This window comes from Grammomys surdaster, unplaced genomic scaffold (genome assembly GCF_004785775.1).
Source record: "Grammomys surdaster isolate TR1022 unplaced genomic scaffold, NIH_TR_1.0 98, whole genome shotgun sequence".
Taxonomy (NCBI): Eukaryota; Metazoa; Chordata; class Mammalia; order Rodentia; family Muridae; genus Grammomys; species Grammomys surdaster.
The window spans coordinates 9,975,223-9,998,748 of record NW_021604577.1 but is presented as its reverse complement, the minus strand read 5'-3'; the positions used below and the strand labels follow the sequence as shown (position 1 = coordinate 9,998,748).

Genomic DNA, 23,526 nt, shown 5'->3' with positions numbered 1-23,526 from the left:
GCCATGATTTAAAAGAGAGAAAAGACAAGAATATGGGATAATTTAGAGGAAAGAAAGATAAGGGAGAAATTATGTGATTATAATCTCAAAAAATTTCAAATAAAACTCTAGAAAGATAAAGGAAGAAGATAGTATCACCTGCCTATGATTGCAGCTACTGGGAAGCCGAGGCCAGCGTGGGTAAGTCTGCTAGCCTGAGCAACAGAGCAGAACCTCATTTGAAAAAGGAAAAAGAAAAGGAAGAAAAGGGGGGGCTGGAGAGCTGGCTCAGCAGTTAAGAGCACTGGCTGTCCTTCCAGAGGACCCAAGATCAATCCCCAGCACCCACTCAGCACCCACACGGCGGCTCATAACCTCCTGCAAGTCTAGCTGCAGAGTATCCGACTCCTTCTCCTCTGTCCTTCAAGGGGCCGCTGCACACACGGTACACATGCTCTCTCTCTCCCTCTCCTCCTCCCCCCAACCCCCGACACACACACTTTAAAAAAAAAAAAGACATCCTTCTCCAGGCTCTAACCAGATAAGTGTAGTTTTTACCACTCATCAAGGAAACTTCTCTTTGCAACAGAGACCATTATATAAAACCATAGCCAATCAAAATGCAGAATGGTGGAGTCCATTCCCAACTGCTATGTCTAAAACACAACTCCTGTACTTAAGACTCAGGGATCGTTGTGGAGGAAGGAACAGAAAGATCTTTCGAGCCAGAGGACCAGGGTTTGCTGTGAGATTGTGTCTCCTAGAAATGTCAGAGAAGCTACACTTATGATGTGTCATCAGCACGGCTGCCTAAACAAGTCCTGAACAGGTATGACACCTGACACAGACATGCTAACACGGGAGGGAGATAGCCCATAAGGCCTCGGCTAAGAACTGTAGACGGCTAAGGAATGCTGGAAGTGGGGAAACTAGTCTACCCAGGGAGAAGCACACCAATTATCCAATGACCAACGTTCAGCTCTGAGAATGCATACATACAAAAGAAAGAATAGGCTAGGAAGAAAACTAGGGGCATGGGGTACATGGGAAGGTTTGAAAGGAGTAGAGGGAAAAAGGGAAATGATGTAATTATACTGTAATTTTAACAAATCAAAAACTATTTAAAATAGAAAAATATATACCAGTGAAACTTTAGGACATCTAAAAACCTTGATTCCACAAAAATTAGGAAATCTGAGAAAAAAAAATGGATGAATTTCTAGATGCATATGCTGTATTATAATTAAGTCAAGATAAAATATAGTAAAGAGTTTGTGGTGGTTTCAGTTAGAAATGTCCCCCCAGGCTCAGTCAGGCACTGGACACTTGCTCTGCACCTGGCAGTGCTGTCTGGGAGGCTCTATGGAGGTGCAGCCTTGCTGGAGAAATCTGTCTGTAGAAGCTGGCAGCTGGTCCACTGCCAGTGCCCTCTCTCTGCCTGTGACTGACTATGTGATCGCTCAGCTTCTTGCTTCGGCTGTCTGCTGCCATTATTCTGTTCTATGTGAAGGCTTTCAGTGAATGTAAGAGACAGCTGACTGCAATTTAATGCTTTTAAATTTTCTTTTTTCAGTAAGAAATTTGACGTGTGGGTTATTTGTTTTCTACTCTTATGCAAACATACTTGGTCTTCATTGTTGATTTGTCTTTACATGACTTTACTTCAGATAACCAGAAAGAAAAAATATTTTTTTTCCTTTTAAGACAGGGTCTTTCTATGTAGCTCTGACTGTCCATAAACTCATAGAAATCTGCCTCTGCTTCCCAAGTGCTGGGATTAGAGGCCTTTACTACCATACCTGGCTGAATATTTTTGTTTATTAAACTAATTTTAAGAAAGTCCCAGGGGCTGGAGTAAGACTCCATGGCTTGCTTCCGCATCAGCTTCTACCTCCAGGTTCCTGCCCTGCTTGGATGCCTGCCCTCGCTGCTTTTGATGATGAACTGTTATACAGTACTATGAGTGAAGTAAACCTTTCCTTTCCAAGTTGCTTTTGGTCATGGTCTTTCATTACAGTAATAGTACCCTGACTAGGATATTTTTAATAGTAGTGCACACCTTTAATTCCAGAACTCTGAAGGCAGAGGCAGGCAGATCCCTGTGATAACTTTTCCAGTCCAGCCAGTACTACACAATAACCAGACCTTTAGATATTAGATAACCAACTGATGTGCTACTCCTCGAAGATTATTTCTCCCACTGTCAGCATTCCTTAGCTGCCTGTAGTAGCGCTGACTATAGAAACCTCATCTCAAGAAGAGAGAGAGAAAGAGACAGAGAGAGACAGAGAGAGACAGAGAGAGAGACAGAGACAGAGAGAGACAGAGAGACAGAGAGACAGAGAGGAGCAAGGAGCAAGGAAGGGAAGAGGAAGGAAAGAAAACTAGTAAGTATAATGCAGTGTTACAGGAGTAAAACACATGGGCCCACCAGGTTCTAGAGTAAATGTGCCCAACAATCATCCTACTAATAGATTTCAAGAATAAAGATTATAAGTTGAGCACCACTAGCCAATGATGCAATCAACCTCCCCTCTGCAGTGAAGCTCCCATAACCCATCATGGGTGTGGGGTGCTGCAGAGATGGCCCAATAATAGCAGCACTTGCTATTCTTGCAGAAGACCCAGTCTTGGTTCCCAGTATCCACACAACAGTTCACAAGTACATCATCTTTCTCCAGTTCTAGGGGAACCAATGCCCTCTTCTGGGCTCCATGGGCAGCCAGGCATGCATGTAGCACACAGACATACATGCAGGCAAAATACTCAGAAACACAAAATAAACGCGCACTGGATAGCAAGTTCATGAAGAAAGGAGAGAGAGGTAGTACGGCCATTTCTTCCACCTTCTGTCTCTGCGTCCTTCACAGAACTTCCAGCAGCGGCATGTTGGGCCAGAGTATCCGGAGGTTCACCACCTCCGTGGTCCGTCGCAGCCACTACGAGGAGGGTCCGGGAAGAATTTGCCATTTTCAGTGGAAAACAAATGGCAGTTACTGGCTGTGTTGACCGTGTACTTTGGATCTGGATTTGCTGCTCCTTTCTTTATAGTAAGGCACCAGCTACTTAAAAAATAAGGATATTTAATTCATCCCTTTAACAGAATGAAGAAAGTTTAAGAGATATGATCTAAAAATTGGATTAAACCCTTGAACTCTTATACTAGAAAAAAAATTGTAAATAAACTAATGACATAAAAAAACACACAAAATAAAGACAAATAAATCTTAAAAAAAAAAAATCAGGGGCTAGAAGTCTCTCCAACCAGAAGAACCAAGTTCCATTTCCTGCAACTCTGTCAGATGGTTTGCAAACACCCTAACTCCAGCTCTGCCTCTGACCACTGAGAGCACGTCTGCTCACCCACAGACAAACACAGAGATAATTGAAAATCATACGAGCTGTATGTGGGGAGTTCCTGGATAGCTGAGCCCATGCTGCTTTCTCCTGCGTGCTATGGAGAGAAGACATGCCCTCCCTCTCATGTCTCAGCTATATGTATTTCTTCTACCAGGTGTGGCTTCTGTTAACTCTCTTTGTAAGTGATACACAAGGAAAGGGTTTCCCTAAGTTCCTTGAGCCAGCCACTACAGGATATTAATCAAGCCTGGAGAAATACCCAACTCACAGACAGACATACAGGTGACAACCTATTCTTTGTGTGGCGCTTTAAAAAAATAAAGTACTGTACACTGATTACAGACTGAGAGAAGAAAGGGTCCACATGTGGTAGTGTACAGAACAGGCCTGTATTCAGAAGTCTACGTTATCTGAACTGCTGTCAGTTCAGCTCAGCACGAGCTGTACAGTAACAGAGAAGAAACGGATGGCAAAGATGACGGTGGAGCAAGGAAGAAGGAAAAGGAGGAAGGAAAGCCGAAAGGACGCCCACAACAAGCATCACCATGGTGCTTTGCTTTCCACGTGCGCACGTGCGCACACACACACAAACTCTTACACTTCAAAATTAAGTTTTCATCATAACTACCTCAAGCAGTCCTACAGCTATAGAAAGTGCCACTCCCGAGGAACGCAAAGGTCTCTTTCCTTGTGGTACAGGCCAAGGGTCTCGCTGAAGTTCTCCCAGAAGATCTGTTAGATTCATGTCTATTTTCTGTACTGGCTGTAAGAACCTGCAAAACAACAGTAAACAAAAGCCATTTACAACTGTGATAGTTTACGAAGTTCTCTTAAAAATAGAAAAAGCTACATGACACACAGCAGACCAGTAGTTCACCATGTTCTATGTGCAGCAGAATGTACTGGAGTGTTTCTTTGAAAACAGGTTGGAGGGGGCTGGAGAGATGGCTCAGTGGTTAAATACACTAGCTGCTCTTCCAGAGGTCCTGAGTTCAATTCCCAGCAACCACCTGGTGGCTCACAACCATCTGTAATGGGATCCTATGCCTTCTTCTGGTTTGTCTGAAGACAGCGACAGTATACTCATATACGTAAAATAAATGAGTAAATCGGGGCGGGAAAGATGGCTCAGCACCTAAGAACACTGACTGCTCTTCCAGAGGTCCTGAGTTCAATTCCCAGCAACCACATGGTGGCTCACAACCATCTGTAATGGGATCTAATGTCCTCTTCTGGTGTATCTGAAGTACAGCCATAGTGTACTCCTATACATAAAATGAATAAATCTTTTAAAATAAATAAATAAATAAATGAGTAAATCTTAAAAAAAAAAAAGAAAAGAAAAAAAGAAAGAAAACAGGTTGTTATGGGAAATGCAGTTCAGTCAGAGGTCCTATCTAGGGTGTGAGAGCCGAGGCTGGATCCCAGCATCACACATACCAGTACATGCTTCATTGGGTGGGAAAAGAGAGGAGGCAGAGGGAAAGGAGGAAGCAGGAGAAGGAAGGAGAGAGGAATGGGTCAGCCATGGTGGTCATGCCTATAGTCCTAGCACTAAGAAGGTAGAGGCATGACGACGATAAAGAGATCAAAGTCTAAGCCCAACCTGGCTCCATGAGGTGAGACCCTGTCCTCAGAAGAAGGGAGGTTGCTATTCCTAGGCCCCATTCTACAGTGTGTGTCACTCCCAGGGATGCAGCTACTGGCCAAGGAACTTGATCAATTGCTATCAAGTTATTTTAGTACCAAGGTTACCAAAATAATTAGAAGATAGATCAGTTAACTCAATTTTAGTAATAGCACCTTTGATTAAAAGAAATAGCTACCAATAAAGACAAATTAAAAGCTTTTGAGGCCCTATTTTTGCATAGTTGTCCACAAACCACATAAAGATTCTATGAACTTAAAAATAAAAATAAACATATCAAAACTAAACTCGTAACATCACAATGATAAAAAATGAACCATTGGGGCTGGAGAGATGGCTCAGCGGTTAAGAGCACTGACTGCTCTTCTAGAGGTCATGAGTTCAAATCCCAGCAACCACATGGTGGCTCACAACCATCTACAATGAGATCTGATGCCCTCATATGGGTATCTGAAGACAGCTACAGTGTACTTACATATAATAAAAAAAAAAAAAAAAAAAAAAAGAACCATTTCAGTAAAAAAGAAACGGCCACAAGAAGTTAAGTTTGTTTTTTAAAACCATATACTACTCCAATCTATTTATACTCTTAACAGTACTTAATATTACATATCACCTAACGTCTTTGTCCAAGTTGAGGGCATGATATGTTTCAGCAAGAACCTGCTTGAACTACAGGATTCTGTCTGCTATATTAATTACCTATTGGAAGGAGGTGGCTGCTGTACCTGAGGCCCACGTGTGGCTTGAGTAACGGGTACTTTAGAGAGCCCCAGCATTTCCTGTAAAGACACGATTTGGTCAGATCAGTTTATTTACTCCCACATTGTTTATCAGCTTCTTAAGCTGAAGGTGCTACAAATTAGAAACACAAAATAAGCGTAAGGCTGCTTTTCCCAGAAGCCAAACGGTCTAGCTGTGGAGCCTGAGCTCCCCCCACAGCCATCACCATAAGAGCCAAGTACACGGGATGATGGGGTGAAAAGGACATTAATCTAGAAGTACTTCTTATCTAATTAAGCCATAGTACATTAATGATGAACATAAATGTCTTTCTTCTTAGCTTAAATGCATTCATCCCCTTCAGCAACTGTCATCTTAAATACCTACTCTGCAGCAAGAATACAGTGGTTTAAAAAAAACAACTCTCTGCTCCCATGGTAGTTACAAATCTAGAAGGAATGAGGCTACCTAATAAAGCAGTATAAAAGTGTAACTGCAGCGTTATGAGGAAGCACACAAAGGAGAGGAGAGGTGGCACCACGGATAACCCGAGCTCGAGGGAACCCAATGCTCTCTACCTCTGCAGACAACTGTGCGCTCTCTCTCTCTCTCTCTCTCTCTCTCTCTCTCACACACACACACACACACACACACTTACACACTTTTTAAATAAAAAAATCTTTTTAAAACAACAGTACATAGAATCACATTGGGGATATAAATTAATTCATGATTTTCAAGCTAAATGTCTTATAAAAATACCAGTTTTGTTCTGGATTTCACAGATGTACATCATCCTTTTCTATTCATAAAAATGTTACTTTACAGCTGGGCGGTGGTGGCGCACACCTTTAATCCCAGCACTTGGGAGGCAGAGACAGGTGGATTTCTGAGTTCGAGGCCAGCCTGGTCTACAGAGTGAGTTCCAGGACAGCCAGGGCTACACAGAGAAACTCTGTCTCGAAAAACCAAAAAAAAAAAGTTACTTTACTGCAATTTTCTTAATCTAGAAATGCTTAGTATTATTTAGTATTATGGCAAAAGTATTTAACAATCAGAAAGTCTACAAAGAAAAATAACTGACCTAGTTCTGCAGTGCTCCTGGACTGCCACCAGAAACATCAACTTTTCACTGTGCACCAAATTCTGAGCTAAACACTTTAGAAATATTATTCTCACAAAATAATAATAATGACAAGCTAGGTCCAGTGATGCACGGACTACTGCGGAAACAGACTTAACAAAGGCAGCCTGGGAGACATAACAAGGCACTGTTTCAACAGGGAGGAAAGAGATAACCGAACAGGTGAAGATGCTTGCTGTCACACATGACAGCCTAAACTCAGTTCCCAGGGCCTGAATGCCACATGTAAGAGAGAGCCAATACCACAAGCTGTCCTTTGATGTCAACGTGTGCACAGCGCCATGTACACACACACACAGAGACAGACAGACAGAGAGGGAGGGAGGGAGAGGGAGAAAAAGGGAAAGAGAGGGAGAGAAAGAGAGAGCTACACAAAATAAAGAAATGTAACATTTTTTTAATCTTTAAAGGTGGGAGGATAAAGACAAAAAAAGGCAGTTATAAAATTCGTCTGAGGTTATTTAATGTAAATAGCACAAGATTTTAATCCAGATTTTGCTATTTACACAACACTGAATATCACAACGAGGAGAAATTTACAATTAAACAACTAGAAGACTTTAACACTGGAATCTCCAACTATCTGTGCAGAAAGGCCAGATTTTTTGTAGCTGAACACAGAAAGAAGATAAAAATGTTACACTAAAAGAACACGTTTCTTGTATTGACAATCACTTGCCTGTTCTCAATGCCATACTTGTATCATATAATTTAAGTGACCACAGTGAGAACTAAACTTCTCTCTAAAAATGTATCATTTACAATTAACAAAAGTGAACATTTTAAAGCATAATCTGTTTTATTCTTGCGACCATCCTGAAAAGCAGACCCTCCTTATAACAGCTGTACACCTAATCTAAAAACTCAAACCCTGAAATGCTCCAAAACCTGAATGGTTCTAAGTGTCACCAGAATGCCACAATGGAAAATTCCACACATGACGTCACATCATACAGTACAGTCAAAGTAGAGATGTGCTAGACATATTCCATACATCCAGGTTGTATACATATGTATGCATATATATATATCATCATCATCATATATATATCATACATATACCATGCATATATCATACATGCATCAGTTATTTTAGCTTATACTTGGATGTCATCCCCAAAATATCTCTTTCTGTACAATGTCATGCCACGTAATGACATCTCAGTCAATAATGGACCACACACAATGGTGGGCCCCTGAGAGTACATCCCCTATCATGTCAGAACTTCTTAGCTGACAGAAGTACTCTATGTTCACACCGTGACAAAACTACCTAATGACCCATTTCTGAGAATGTATCCTATTTTTCCCATACCCATGTATAAGAATATTCCAAAAAGCCTAGTATTCATGAGGTGAAGCAGGCAAATCTCTGAGACTTTAAGACCAACCTCGTCTACATAGAGTTCCAAAACTTCCAAAACACTTCTGTTTCAAGGAATTTTAGATATTCAACCTGCACCCATTTCTCCAGCTTCACAAAAACAAATGGTCCTCCTTTTTAGAGTCCTTTGCCTCCTGTCCTCCGAACAGAATGCCACCTCCTCCTCGGAAGCTTCCTAGGCCCATCTCTTACTTTCACTCATCCTCTTTAGTCTCCTTCTCTTCCACATAAACACACTCAACCATCTCAAAAGATCTTTAACAAATTCTCACACTGTCTCTTTCCTTATCAACAAACCGACAAGAAGAACAGGCTTTAGAGACAGGCACAGTGATGTAAACCTGTGCCCTGAACTTAGGAGGCTGAGGTGGAGACTAGTAAAATACCTTCAGTCACTTCAAATTTTAAAGACACAGTTAAAAGTAGATAGTCTTGGGCTAGCTACAGTGTAGTCAGTAAAGTGTTTGCCTCGAAAGCATGATGACCTGGGTTCAATCCCACAATGCATTAAAAACTCTGAGTGTAATGGTGCAAACACTACAATCCACTAGAGTGGCAGAGACTGGTGGATGGATCTCTGAGGCTCCAGGGCCAGCCAGCCAGCCTAATCATCAAGTTCTAGGCCAATGAAAGATCCTGTCTCAAACAATAAAGAAAAGACAAACATAAAGTAGAGGACACATGATGATGAACAAGGCCTTACTTAGGTTGTCCTAAGGCCTCCATCCACACACATGCATCTATACACAACTAGTCACTATCTAAACAATGTACACAGTGAGATCCCAGGAAGTGTATAGAGCTAAATTCTAATAAAGCCATCACAGAAATGAAACAGGTTATATATGTGGTCATGGAGAGATATCCAAGACACTCTATGTAAAGTAGAAAAGTCTTTCATTTGTATGACAGTTAAATTGCACAAGAAATAAGACTGATATCAACAGTAAAGTTAAAGCCTTGTCATAATGCAATTATAACAGAACGAGTCATCATATTTTTAAAAGTACATGCATCTAGAAAGTATTTGCTAACATATATAGTACATAGATAAGCAGGTTCAACACTCCCACTCTTACTCACCTGCAGTTGTTTGGCAGACAGGTCCTTTGTTCCTCGGAAGACATAACTCTTTGAAATGCCTTCACATCCAAGCTCATGAACCTGCACCATTCTCCCGAAAGTAATGAGTCCAACCAAAGCTGTAGGTGGCAAAAGGCTCAGTGACATCTGCATGGATTCCTTCAGAGCCTGTAAATCTTCATCTTCTATGCAAGTATCAACCACATAGAGAAATATCAAAGGCATCTGGGGACCACGCTTTAAAAACAAAATGCAGTAAGAAAGGCATTTATAAAGCTATTAACATTTTAGCACAATATTCAAGACAATCGGGAACTAATTAAAAATGTAAACAGTGAAATCTATTAATACGTGTGTACAATGGAATTCTAAGGAAGCCATACAAAGAAGAAACATGCCACATGTGTGGTCCTGGAGAGAGATCCAGACTCAGCACTGAGAAAAAGAATAAGTTTAAAGGGTGACAAGATGACTCAGCGCTGTGCACTGTGGGACAAGCCTGATGACCTGAGTCTACCCCCAGGACCCATAGTAGAAGGACAGTACTGACTTCTGAAAATTGTCTTCTGACCCACAAATGCACACTGTGGCATGCACACATCTGCATACAAAAACACACACACACAAACAGACATTGGAGGGGGGTACTTTGGTTTTATTTTGGTTTTTGTTTTTTTCGAGACAAGGTTTCTCTGTGTAGCCCTGGCTGTCCTGGAACTCACTCTATAGACCAGGCTGGCCTCAAACTCCACTTTGGTTTTCTATTTAGTTACATGCAGTTTAATTTCTTATAAGGATTTATTACTTTTCAAACTGAGAGTGCACACCTGTGACCCAAGCACTGGGGAGACAGAGCCAGGAGGAACGAGAGCTGAAGACATCTTCGTCACATAGAAAGCTTGAAGCCAGCCTCACGTACATGAGACTATGCTGCCAATAAGGGTAGTAATAATTAATAATAATATTTTTTAAGTATTTTTCAGATAATACTTTAACAACTACAAAGTTCAGGCCAGGGATGGGCACACCTTTAGTCTTTACTTAAGGATCACTTAGAACAATGTATTCAAGATTACCCTGGTTTAAAAGCAAAATGCAGTGAAAAATAAACCAAATAATATAGACCATGTACTGAGTTTTTGGTCAAACTGTATAGAATAAGTTAAATAGCACTCTACTAATTAATGGTAATTAATGATTGTATTTCTCTAAGTATAGCCATTTTTTAAATTATTTTTGTTTGGGTTTATTTCACTGTTTAACTAAGCATATATGTGTGGGTTTCCGTGTATGGGTTTTCATGTGTGGGTACGTTAATGCAGATGCCCTCAAGTCCAGAGCAGGGCATCAGATCCACTGGAGTTGCAGTTCCAGGCAGTTTTGAAAACAATGACATGGGTGCTGGGAACTGAACTCAGGTCCTCTCTAAGAGCATCAAGTAACCACTGAGCCAAACCAGCAGTTTTATTTAAATCATTTTCAAACTGAAAAATAATAATAAGCTAATATTTATAAAACAATTATCTAAGACTGAGATAGCTTTTCAGAAAATCAAAAACTAGCCAGGTCTGACAAACGTAGAGACTAGTTCAAGTGAAACATAACTCTGTTCCTATACCACATTCAGTATTGTTTATTGGCCAGCCATGATAGTGTACATCTTTAGTCCCAGCACTCGGGAGGCGAAAAGTGGCAGCCTGCTCCACACAGGAAGTTAGAAGCTATCCAGGGCTTCAGAGACAATGTCTCAAAAACATATTTACATTTGTATTTATTTAATTTATTTATTTTTTGGGTTTTGGTTTTTCGAGACAGGGTTTCGAGACAGGGCTGTCCCTGGAACTCACTCTGTAGACCAGGCTGGCCTCGAACTCAGAAATCCACCTGTCTCTGCCTCCCAAGTGCTGGGATTAAAGGTGTGCGCCACCACCGCCCGGCCATACTTACATTTTTAAATGTCTATGCTTTAAATTCTTACTGTTTTGGGACAGAGTTTCATAAAGTTCAGGCGAGCCTCAAACTTACAGAGCAAGATAAGCTTGAACTCCTGATCCTTCTGCTTCTGCAACCAAAGGTCTGCAATGGCAGCCATGACCTAACCTGCCCAGCTCTACACAGTTAAATCTATAAACAACTTTGTAAAGCCATGTTCACACTAGGAAGAAAAATTATTCTCCCAATTCAAGGACGTTTCATTCATAAACTCAGGGACACATCAGCAGACTTAGCACTTTATTGACCAAGTTCATGACAAGAGAACTTCCGATTAGGAAATAAACCTCATGCTTTCACGCTTCCTGGTTAAGTCACACGGTCCTGCCTAGTATCTGACCAATCATCAGATAGCTCCAGCCAGAACTGACCTTCACCGTTTGACGTTGACAGTCCTTACCTGGGAAATCCTCAGCCTGATTTACTGGCATGCCCTTAACGTCATCTCCATTTTCACAACTATTCTGACATAAGCCCTTGTCTACTTATAGCTTTCTTAAATACCTACTTTTCTGTTCTTACCAGAACTACATATTCAATGCTTGAAAACTGGGGTAAAAGCTCTGCAGGCTGGTTGAGTTCAGATATCCCAGCATACGTAGGTGGAAACTATAAACAGAAAAACAAAAAACATACTAAATTATTTTCCAGAAACAGAAATGCAGTTTTAAATTCAAAATTATTTCCTTATCATTTAAACTTTGGCCTTTTTGTTGTTGTTGTTGTTGTTTGGTTTTTTGCTTTTGTTTTTATGTTTGAGACAGGTTATTTTCTACCAAGCCCTGGCTGTCCTGACCACTATGTAGACCAGTCTAGTCTCATGTAATTACTAAGAAGGTATTTCCAGGCTGGTGAGACGACAGTAGATAAAAACACTGCTTCTAACCCTCACTACCTAACCCTCACTACCTTGATCCCTGGGCACATAAGCTATAAGCAGAGAACCAAATCCCCCATCTGTCCTCTGCCATCCACATGTTCAACATTGTATACACACCACCTGCCCACCCGCATGCAGCCAAGAAACTTAATGAAAAGAAAAAATGTTGTCATAACTGTTTCATTCTCTTTTTAAACAAGCATTTCCCTATATGACCAGCATTACAGCGTTAGTATCTGTAAGAGATCCTTACCTGATTCCTTTGGTAACAAAAATTGCAAGCCCAGAGTTTTGCTCGATAATCCACTTGGCTATTGTAAAAAAGGACAGATTAGTTAGGCAACATTTCAGTTCCATTTTACAAGGACCTTAATTTAAATAGAATAATTTCATTCCAATGCATGAATGGATTAAAATCGATGATCGAAGTGACTGGTTTTATTGGGGCTGAGGGGTTGCACCCCAAGCCTCATACATTAGGCAACCATTTATCACTAAACTAAACTGTACCCTGAGAACGGGCCGAGGTGTGTGGAGTGACTTTTACTATTACACCCAGCTGAAAATACTACTTAAGCAGCAGTGATAAAAGATTTAAAAGCCAGCAAGATGGCTCACTGGGTCAAAGTGCTTTCCACGAAAGCCTAACAACCAAAGGTCAACGCCCAGAGCCATGGTAGATGAGATCCAACTCCAAAAAGTTGTCCAGTGACCTCCTCACACACAGTATCACATATGCACAAACACACATACACACGTACGCACACACACACACACACACACAAATTATTTTTTAATTAAACAGATAAAGAAAACAAAGAGCTATTTCTAGAGAATGTGCTTAGAACAGCTACTTTAAAGCAGAGCCTTGCTGGGCAGAAGTGTTGGTACACACTTGCAACCCCAAAGGCAGAAGCAAGACCACTGCAGCAAGTTCAAGGCTAGTCTGGCTACAGAGCATGGTCCAGGCCAGCCACATAGTGAAATTGCCTCAAAACAACAAATAACAAAACAATAACAAAAATAACAGCAAATAAAAAACATAGGAGTGACTTCAGAATTTGAAGAACAGCCTGAAGGAAAAGAAGCCAACCACAGGAAAAGGTTGCAAGGTTTCAGGCTGTAGGTAAAGGGGGTGTGCTCAAGGCTCAGAAAGAAAAAAGATGTAAGATAGCAAGCACATCAATCAGAAAGAGAGACTGAGCCAGGCATACACTTATAATCCAGCACTAGCAAATACCAAGTACAAACCAAAGAATCCATAGCGTTTTGGAGGTAGAACTCACTACATTCACTAGCACACTACACAGGAGAAGACACAGAAGGAAGAGAAATTTTAAAAATATTTTGTGAAAATTTACCTTAGAAATGATAGCACCTTTTGGTTGGGTGGTAGTAGTACACACCTTTAATCTCAGCACTCAGGAGGCAGAGGCAGGCAAATCTCTGAGTTCCATGCCTGCCAAGGTCTACACAGAGAAAGTCTGTCTCAAAATATATTAGCACCTTTTAAATATCGCACCAACTCAACTATGAACAAGTCATAAGATGGGTTCACACATAGCCAGTACCATTAGCCAGTATCGTCAATAAGATATAACAGCTTTTATAATGGCATTTGTATCTGCTCTCTTCACATTATCAATTCACTATAACTAGAATAGCAAAATTTAAGTCCTTTGTACTTGACTATAACTCTAAACAGGAAAAAAAAATGGACTTCTTACATAAATGAACAAGAAACTGTCTTTTTCTCTTTGTTGAGATGATCTCACATAGCCCCCATGTAGCCCAGATTAGCTTGGAATTTCCTATGTAGCCAAAGATAATCTTAACAGAATTCTCCTGCCTCCAGTCTCTGAGTACTGAGATCATAGGTCTGTGCTGATTTATCTGAAGCTAGGGACTGAACGCAAGGCCCTGTGTATGATATAGGTAAGCACTCCATTGGCTCAGCTAAACCCCCAGCACAAATTGCAGTTCTGAATGGTGTATCACGTTAGTTTTTCCATGTATTTAATTACCATAAAGGATTCAAAACTGCACGGCAAGTCGTCCTACTGCACAGGACAGGCTCGTACTGAATGGGTGGTAAGTCAGGTCTCTCCTTCAGAGGTGTAAACAGGGCTGCCACTGGAACAACCATTCTTGTAGCTTCCAGACGACTAGATGGCCAAACATTCCAACTGAACCGGACCCCATCTCGTTCTTCATTTTGTTGGATAAATTCCAAATAGGTTGTCATTGTAGCACTTGATTCTTATATCTGTCTGAAACATAAGTCAAAAGATATTCAAAAGTCCAAAAGCCTCAGAAGAAATTAAAAGTAATTATGTTTTCCCATCTTTTATATTGACATAAAAATTATGACTAAATGAAAATATAGCAACTCCACTCCTAATTTGTAATGCCTCTACAGAGCCTAATGCTCGCAAGGCAGTAAGAGGACGGGATTTTCACTCTTTTAAAACTGTTGACAAGGACCTGTAAGACAGGGTTAAAAGCACTTGCTAGAGGATCTGATGGACAGAGTTTGATCCCTGGGACCCACATGGTAGAAGGGGAGAACCAAGGTGTCCTCTGACCTCCAAATAAACAGACACAAAAATCATAACATTATAAAATATACATGGTTTTTAATTATAAAACAACAAGTTCTCATCAGACTTTCTAGGAGACCATTTAATGGTACTTCTGCTATCCTGAAGTTAGGCAGAGAATACTAGTAGCATGATGAACAAAATGCCTACTAAGCGCTATCCCCAGGATTTACATTTTACAGCCCCCTCATAGGAACTGAATCCTAACTTGTCAAAGCATTTGAGATACATAATTTTAACATAATATTGTAAATTCATACTGGGTTTAGGCTTTCTGGTTTTGTTTTGTTTTGTTTTTCTTCGCTGTCATTTTTTTGAAAGAGTCTCACTATAAAACCAGATTATCCTGAAAACCTCCCTGCTCCAGCTGGGGCCTCCCAAGTGCTGGGATTATAACATGTATCACCACAACCAGGTATCTTATTACCTTCTAACTAGCTGGCTAGGGTGCTGGCTTCCCCATCTAGAGTACAGTCCTGCCTCTGGCTCTTAAGCTGGAAAGAGTGGTCAGTCATGAATGAAAGCTAAAGAACCCAAATACACAAAAGTATAGAATTCCAAATATTAATGCACAAAATAAAAGCAATCAGGGTTAAAAAAGATTGAAGTTGGAGAGACGGCAATAGTTATGAACACTCATAGCTCTTTGCAGAGCAACTCAGTTCAGTTTCTAGCACCCACATGGCAACTAACAACCATCTGTAACTCCAGTTCTGGGGCTCTGATTTCTTCTGCCCCGCAAAGACACTAGGCACACAAGTGGTACACAGATATACAAGGCAAACAAAGTACCTATACATATTGAAAAAAAAAAACCTTAAAAGGGAGTTAGGCACGGATATAGAGATGGGTCTGTGATTAGGAGCACTGGCTGTTGGGTTCAATTCCTAGTGTCCATGTGATAGCTTACAACCAGATTCTACGACTCCAGCTCCAGGGGATCTAGCAGCTCTACAATCAGAGGCGTCAGGCACCCATGTGGTACAAAGACATCCATGCAGGCAAAACATCCATAAAAATAAAACAAAATTTTTTCAATTAAGTTTAAAAAACTAATTTAAAATTATGGACCCACATTGTCAGGGGAACAAATATGGATGTTAACTTTACTAAGAAAGACAGTGGGGAAAGAACTTGATTTTAAATGAATAGAATTTGTAGCCTTATTTTTAAAAGGCTCCAGAAAACTCTACCGCCTTTTCTGCCATGTAAAAATAAACTACAATGTACCACGTATGCACTAGAAAACAGGCCCTCACCAGATGCCCAATATAGCATCTTGATTTGGATTTCTTCCAAAACTGAGAAATAAGTTTCTAGTCAATAAAAATGCTGTTAGACCAAGCTGGGAAGGAACTTAGATGTTGTCGTATCTAGGATTAATTCTGTGGGATTAATTCACGCACACTGGTGGATGAGGCTGACGGAAACCAGCAGGCTTGAGTGACTTCCCATCTGTTGCTGGCCTGCTTACTAGGCTCCATCCTTAGAAGAAGAAGAAATAAGCCCATGTGGTATAAGCAGCAGGGAGAGGCACTGTGGCGCATGCTTGCAACACCGGCACTTAGGGAGACTAAGACAGAAGAAGTGCTGTAAGCTGGGCTACCGGTTGACAGAATGAGACCCTGTCTAAGAGAATCAAAACTGAAATTTCTGGGAGGGGAGAACGGGAGCAGAGATCACACGTAGGAAAATGACTGCGTGAATAAGAATCATCTTTCTTTGCTTCCCCTTCTCCCTCCTCTGTTAGAATGCAGACTTCTTCACATGCTGGTTTTGTTGTTGGTTTTGTTTCTGTTCTTTTAGGACATAAAAATAAACACGTTTTTCTTTGGATCCTCAATACTGTTTAACAGTATAAGGAGGTCCTGAGAACCACTGTCTTTGTTCCCTCTCGGAGAGATTAAAAGACTCAGAAAGCGTTCACACTTAAGCAACAGCAGGGTTAACTTTCTATGACAGGCTGTGGCCTGGACCTATGTCTAGAATGTGTCTTTAAATGACTGATTTATTTTTATTGTATGTACACTGGTAATTGGCCTGTGTGCATGCGTGAGGGTGTCAGATTCCCTAGAACTGGAGTTACTGACAGTTGTGAGCAGCCACGTGGGTGCTGGAGAAACCCTGCTCCTCTGGAAGAGTAACCGATGCTCTTGATGGCTGAGCCCCTGGACTGAATTCTACTCCACATCCTTATATTTTATTAGGACATACAAAATGTCACCTGCGTCATATGTGGGCACAACTTCCCTCTTGCTCAGGTTTTTTCTCCCAATGTCTCTGTCTGCTCTAAAGGCACAGACCCACTCGCTGCCGCTCGCTCTCACCTCCCAGCAATCTTTTGACGCAAGCGGCACCCTGTTCTTACTTGGTCCAGTTCCATCGTCCTGCACAACTTCCTTACTCCCCGCCAAAGTAGTGACTGTTCACGCTTCAAATCACAAAGCCCACCTCAAACGTCCTTTCACAAACCTCCTTATTGTCATGACATACATGGCAAGCACCTTATCCCCTAATACGAACATTAGCCTAAAAAGAGAGCCAAATTTGTTGGAACAGGACTTTAATCCTAGCACTCAGGAGGTAGCAGAGGCAGGTGGATCTCTTGTCAGATCCAGACCAGCCATAGTGAGAACTTGTTTAAAACACAAGCACACACACACACACACACAGACACACACACACACATCCTAAAATATTGTTAGAATGCAGATTTAACAAACTCATCTTTTTAAAAAAAAAAAGTCACATTGTTTAATAATTTATAGCAGTGAGAACTATTTTAATTAAATAGTTTCTCCTGATAGAACCAAAGCATCATGTCACTTTAACATAACACAGCAAACACTTTCTTATATCCTGAAAGGCTTTCCATAGTAATGGTTTTCTCTACTCCATTTTAACCTCCTTATGCATTCCTAATGGGAAAACATACAAATTTTAAGTAAATTAGTTACCTGTTATCATTTTACCTCCCTACCTTTCAGTTGCAAATTTTCTTTTATATATATATTTATTTCATTTTTGTGTATTGGTGTTTGCCTGTATCTGTCTGTATATTATGTGTGTGCAGTACCTGTGGAAGCCAGTAGAGGGCGGTGGACCCTCTACCAATGGAGTTGCTTGTAAACCAGTAGTGACCCTGGAGGGGGTTGAGAGGATAGGTGTGTGGGTGTGTTACAAATGGTTTTAAGTAATGAGCCACTGTGTGTGTATGTGCATTACAAATGGTTGTAAGCCAGTAGTGAATTCTGTGTGTGTGTGTGTGTGTATGTGTGTGCGCGGGCGCGCACGCGCGCGCGTGTTTCTGTGACTGTGAATGTGTATTCATGTGGATGAGCAACCAGTGCTCTTAACTTTTGAGCCATCTTCCCAGCCCCAATTGTAAAATTTCCAATGAAATGGACTGAGTAATAAATGTTTTGCCCTTGGGCAATAAATTTCTCTGGCCTTCAAATTTCATATCAGCTATATGAGAAATGTGGGGCAATAATATAGGTCGTTGTGACAATTAAAAACGAAGGGCTTCTGAAGATACTGGAAAAAAAGGAAACTTTAATATGCATTTAAATTTCTTTCAGCAAATATGCCTAGTTATCCGTGGCTTAGGGTGGGGTTGTGTTAAGACACGACAGAAGTTTAGCTGATGAATTAGAGTCTCCACTCTAGTCTACCTATGGATTTATTGTAACTCTTACTCTTCCTTTCCCATAAAAAGTAAAGCTCTACAGACAGAATAAATGCCCCAGTGTATGGGATTGCTCAGTTCTGAAAACTGACCATTAGTAATCAAGTCCCAAGGCACTAGCTATACCTGGTATTTTTCTCTTTAACCTTTATAAGGCCCAAGGCTGAATTACGGGTGATGTAGTCACCTGGGTTCAAAGTCTAGGGCACTCCTGAGCAGTCAAGAAACGAACCTAGAGGCCCCGGGACACAGGAGCCCTGGGCAGGGAAGGGGAAAGCGTGTCACGCAGGAGGTGAGGGTGGGTGCAGGGCCAGATGCTCAGACCGTCGTTCTCCATCCCACTCCCGTCCTTCCACCTAAACTAGGAGGACTAGAGACGAGTGTCCTCCGTCGCCATGACAAGCATAGGGCTCAGCGCTCTTGGTTCGGCGCTGGGCCACAGCCTCCGGCACGCCTAGGTGCTTAGGCTAGAACACAGACAGGTCAGAGCCGACACAGTCCTAAGACTCCATCCCGCTGCCCGCCTCCCAGCTCCGATTAAGACCCCGGTGGAGCAGAGGTGACTGCCACACCAGTCCGTACCACGGTACCTTCCTAGGAGCTCCGTGACGGCCACAGCCTCCGCCTTGCACAGTCTGCCTCCAAAGCCCTATAGCAGCCGTGGCACCGCAATCAGGGGCGGCACCGCCCCGCCCCCGGCCTCTAGGAGGGCCTGGGCCAGGACAACAAGGCTGGTGCCGCCTCTGCCACGTCAAATGGGAGAAGGCGAGGAGGTGCGACCAACGGAGGGACGGGGCAAGCGGGAGCAAAGGGGCGGGAACTGTCCCGGAAGGGGCGGGGTGCGCAGGAGGTAATGGGCGGGATGAGTGGCGGAAAAGGTGAACCGGAGTAATAAAGAGGGTGGGGCCAGCGTGAAAGATGGCCAAGCAAAGCAGAGGGCGGGGACAATTCAGGAAGGGGCGGGGCAAGCAGGCAGCGATTGGCAGGGCGTGTGGCGGAAAGGATGTAACCGGAGTAGTAAAAGGTGGGACGTGGCAGAACATCTCTGCTCAGAAGCTCCACGGATCCGGAGTTCGTTCTTTAATATTAAGGTTAAAATACCTGACAGGGACATTGCTAGCAACGAAGAAGAAAAATTGTTAGCCACCAGATGTAGCTTTCGCGTCTGCTGTTTGTTTGAATGATTGTTTTTCTGTTTTCTGGTATATATAAAAAGCTCTCCCAAGTCTTTTTCCTGATATTTTATCTGTGTGTTCAAGCGGAGAAAGAACGAAGCACTAGTTAACAATATTTGAAGTATTTGCTAGAAAAAAAAGATGCTCAGATTCTTCTAATTTTGAATTTTCGTCTGTATCAAGAGGCAATGAACCAATGAGAAGGCTCAGCTCAGTAACCTCACTTCCCTAGAACTCACGAGGCAGAGAAAAAGAAATGACAGGGTTTCTCTGTGTAGCCCTGGCTGTCCTGGAACTCACTCTGTAGACCAGGCTGGCCTCGAACTCAGAAATCCGCCTGCCTCTGCCTCCCAAGTGCTGGGATTAAAGGCGTGCACCACCACCGCCAGGCGGAGAAAAAGAAATTTTACTCCCAAAAGTTGTATTCTGACCTCCGCACCTGCTATGACACGCACTCGCCTACCCACATGCAATCGCAAAATAGTAATTTTAAAGTTCCTAAATTATCTCACTAGGCTAGTGGTGATGGCTCATGCCTGTAATCTCAATAATCAAGGTTAAAAAAAAAAAAAGCTGTCCAGCTTGTCACATTACAAACCGTAGACCCTTCTAGGCCACAGAAGAGACAGTCTCAGAAATCTAAAAAGTATCCAGGTGTGATACCTGGTACTCCCGAAGCCGAGGCCAGAGGATCGCTACAAGTCTGGTGTTCCTTGAGCTACCTAATGATTTCCAGAATAGCCTCAGCTAAACATTAAGATGCTATTCGAAAAAGTAAAAAACAAAACAACAACAACAAAAAGTTCTGTGTTCATCCACTCTGTTCCCCCGCGAAATCAGAAAGACGCCACATTAAAGCGGCTGTAAGATTTGGATGAAAGTAAAGCGTTTACAAATGGTTAAAGACTTTGGAACTACAAAAATAAATAGCGAGTATAGCAATATTGTTCATTAATTTCAAAAAATATTAAAGATTACAAAGTTCATCCTCAGTCCCCGCCCCTCTACCTAAGCTTTAGAAGAGAAAACGGAATTAAGTAAAGCGACCTAGAAACTCTTTAGGAACCACTTCTGCCAGGAATTATTCTCGCGCGCTACATTCCACCACCGGAGCCATAAGCTGGATGCAACAGCAGGTCCGCTCCTGTGCGGCTCCGCCCCCTTACGCCGGTGGCCCGTGGCCGCGGCGGAGGTCGCTTGAGCGCCTGCGCCGTACCTACGCTAGGCGCTGGCGCCAATAGAGACTGGCGGGAGTAAGTACCATGGCATGGGTTCCAGCCGAGTCTGCGGTGGAAGAGTTGATGCCACGGTTGTTACCTGTGGAGCCCTGTGACTTGACGGAAGGTTTCGATCCCTCGGTACCCCCCAGGACGCCTCAGGAATACCTGAGGAGGGTGCAGTGAGTGATATTTGTCCTGTGCTAGTGGGCTGGTTGTCTCTCGTGCCCCTGGGTGTAGAGCCCTGGTGTCGCGCTCGACCCTTGGTGTGCAACAGTCTCTCCCCTGTTTGGGTTCCTATCTTTCGGGACGTCCAGGAACTTTAAGGCCCTTGTATTTATTACAGCCTACGGTTGGCAAATATCTTTTGAACTTGATGGCACGTTAAGACGTGTGATCTTAAATTTCTTTGCTTTTAATCCAGGTGTAAGGGGGTTTGTTCTTTCGTTGGGAGCTTGAATTTTTATAAGTATCATATATGTATTACTTGTAGGATCGAAGCAGCCCAGTGCCCAGATGTTGTGGTAGCCCAGATTGACCCAAAGAAGCTGAAAAGGAAGCAAAGTGTGAACGTTTCTGTGAGTTTTACTAACCACCTGGGAATATTTTTACAACACACACACATACACAAGACTAAAGCTTTTCCTATCATATCAAGAATATCCGTTATGGTGTGTATAAGATTACATTGTTCCTTACAAAGTTAGACACTACTTGGAAGCTAACGCAGGAGCATTTTGGTTTGGAGGTCAGCCTGGAGAACCTCTGAAAAATGTGTTTGTGTATCATTTAAAAGGTTACCTCTTCCACCCCCCCAAAAAAGTAATTCAATAGCTTACTAATATTGACCTTTATAAATCAATAAAAGATTTTTTTTGGATATACCTTTATACTTATTTTCAAGCTAATGCATTGTACACTTTCTCAATTTGACCTGGTATTGTCTTCTCAGAGTAGAAACACAAATGTTAGCACCTTTCTACCCTTTATGTCCATAGTTTTTATTTATTTGCTTATCCAGCACACTTTTTATTGAGCAGTTAGGTTGTGCTGGGCACTAGGAACACACAGAGGATAATAAATAAAGAAAAGGTCTTTGCAGACCAGGCATGTTGGTAAGCACACTTGTAATCCTAGCACTTAGGGGTAGCGACAAAAGAGTCAGCAGGTCCATATCATTCTCAACTATATAGAAGGTTCTAGGCTACCCTGGAATATATAAGACACTCATCTCAGAAAGAAAAAAGGAAAGTTTCCTGTGCTTGTACAGTATTAGACTCCTGAAGGGCACAAAAATTAACCAGGTAATTCCATCATCTGGTCAGTGCATGAAGAGAATAAATAGCACTCAGTAGTTAAAACTCCAGGGCTAGAGAGATGGCTCAATGGTTAAGAGCACTGGATGTTCTTCCAGAGGATGCAGGTTCAGTTCCAGGCACCAGATGGTAGCCCACAACCATCTCTAGCTCTAGTTCCCAGGGATCTGATGCTCTCTTTACGCCTTTTCAGGTACTAAGCATGCACAGACATGCATGCAGGTAAAACACTCATACACATAAAGTAATGAAAACTTTTAAGTTAAAAAAAAAAAAGCAAAGCTCTCAGACATTTATAAAAAGTACATGGTTTTAACACCAGCACTAGTGAGTCAGGCTTGCAGGCCTCTGGAAGGTCAACGCTAGCCCAGTTTACATAGTAATTTCCAAGACAGCCACGGCCACATAGGGAGACCCTATCTCAGGAGGGAAAAAAAAATCAGGAATGGGGAGGTGTTTCCTCAGGGAATTTAACCTGCAGTTAGGTTTTTCTGTTTCTGAAGGGTTTTTTTGTTTGTTTGTTTGTTTTTGTTTTTTTTTATCAGCTTTTTTTTTTTTTTTTTTTTTGATTTGGTTTGGTTTTTTTTTTCGAGGCAGGGTTTCTTTGTGTAGCCCTGGCTGTCCTGGAACTCACTCTGTAGACCAGGCTAGCCTCGAACTCTCGAACTCAGAAATCTGCCTGCCTCTGCCTCCCAAGTGCTGGGATTAAAGGTGTGCGCCACCACCACCCGGCTACTGAAGGTTTTTAATAACTTTTTTATGTTCGAAGTAATTCCTTTAATGTTTATAATTAGGATATTTCAATTAGTGCGCTATAAGGTTTTATATCACTTTACATGCTTTCACTAGATGACACATGATTTCATGTATACTTCGTTTTTTGTTTTGTTTTGTTTTCAAATTTACCCCACTGAGTTTTGTTAGAAGATGATACCTGATTATCTGGGTTTTTAAACACTTTTTTTTTAGACTTGTTTCTATTTCGTTGTTTATTGTATGTACGAGTGACCTGCTGCATGTAAACCTGCATTTCAGAAGAGAGCTTCAGCTACTGTTATAGATGGGTTATAGATGAGTCATGGATGGGTTACAGATGGGTTACAGATGGGTTACAGATGGGTTATAGATGGGTAATAGATGGGTAATAGATGGGTTATGGATGAGTTATGGATGGGTTATAGATGGGTTATAGATGGGTTATAGATGGGTAATAGATGGGTAATGGATGGGTTATGGATGAGTTATGGATGGGTTATAGATGGGTTATAGATGGGTAATAGATGGGTTATGGATGAGTTATGGATGGGTTATAGATGGGTTATAGATGAGTTATGGAT

The 23,526-nt window shown here is 41.9% G+C and overlaps 2 protein-coding genes and 1 pseudogene across 2 annotated transcripts in view; 2 read left to right on the top strand and 1 right to left on the bottom strand.

Annotated features, from left to right (window-relative positions):
* The window catches only part of Sec23a (Sec23 homolog A, coat complex II component), a 56,710-nt gene extending 37,503 nt beyond the window's left edge, over nt 1-19,207 (bottom strand). The window contains exons 1-7 of the mRNA XM_028782204.1: nt 19,072-19,207; nt 14,218-14,459; nt 12,447-12,504; nt 11,836-11,922; nt 9,322-9,558; nt 5,690-5,769; nt 3,968-4,112 (exon numbers count right to left, since the gene is read on the bottom strand). Of these exons, the coding sequence (XP_028638037.1) occupies nt 3,968-4,112; nt 5,690-5,769; nt 9,322-9,558; nt 11,836-11,922; nt 12,447-12,504; nt 14,218-14,438 (828 nt within the window). The 5' untranslated portion in view covers nt 14,439-14,459; nt 19,072-19,207. The remainder of the gene's footprint in view (nt 1-3,967; nt 4,113-5,689; nt 5,770-9,321; nt 9,559-11,835; nt 11,923-12,446; nt 12,505-14,217; nt 14,460-19,071) is intronic.
* Nucleotides 2,866-3,056, top strand: LOC114633637 (annotated as a pseudogene).
* Nucleotides 19,208-20,838: 1,631 nt separating the features above from the next.
* The window catches only part of Gemin2 (gem nuclear organelle associated protein 2), a 14,387-nt gene continuing 11,699 nt past the window's right edge, over nt 20,839-23,526 (top strand). The window contains exons 1-2 of the mRNA XM_028782506.1: nt 20,839-21,055; nt 21,367-21,451. Coding sequence (XP_028638339.1) covers nt 20,919-21,055; nt 21,367-21,451 — 222 coding nt within the window. The 5' untranslated portion in view covers nt 20,839-20,918. The remainder of the gene's footprint in view (nt 21,056-21,366; nt 21,452-23,526) is intronic.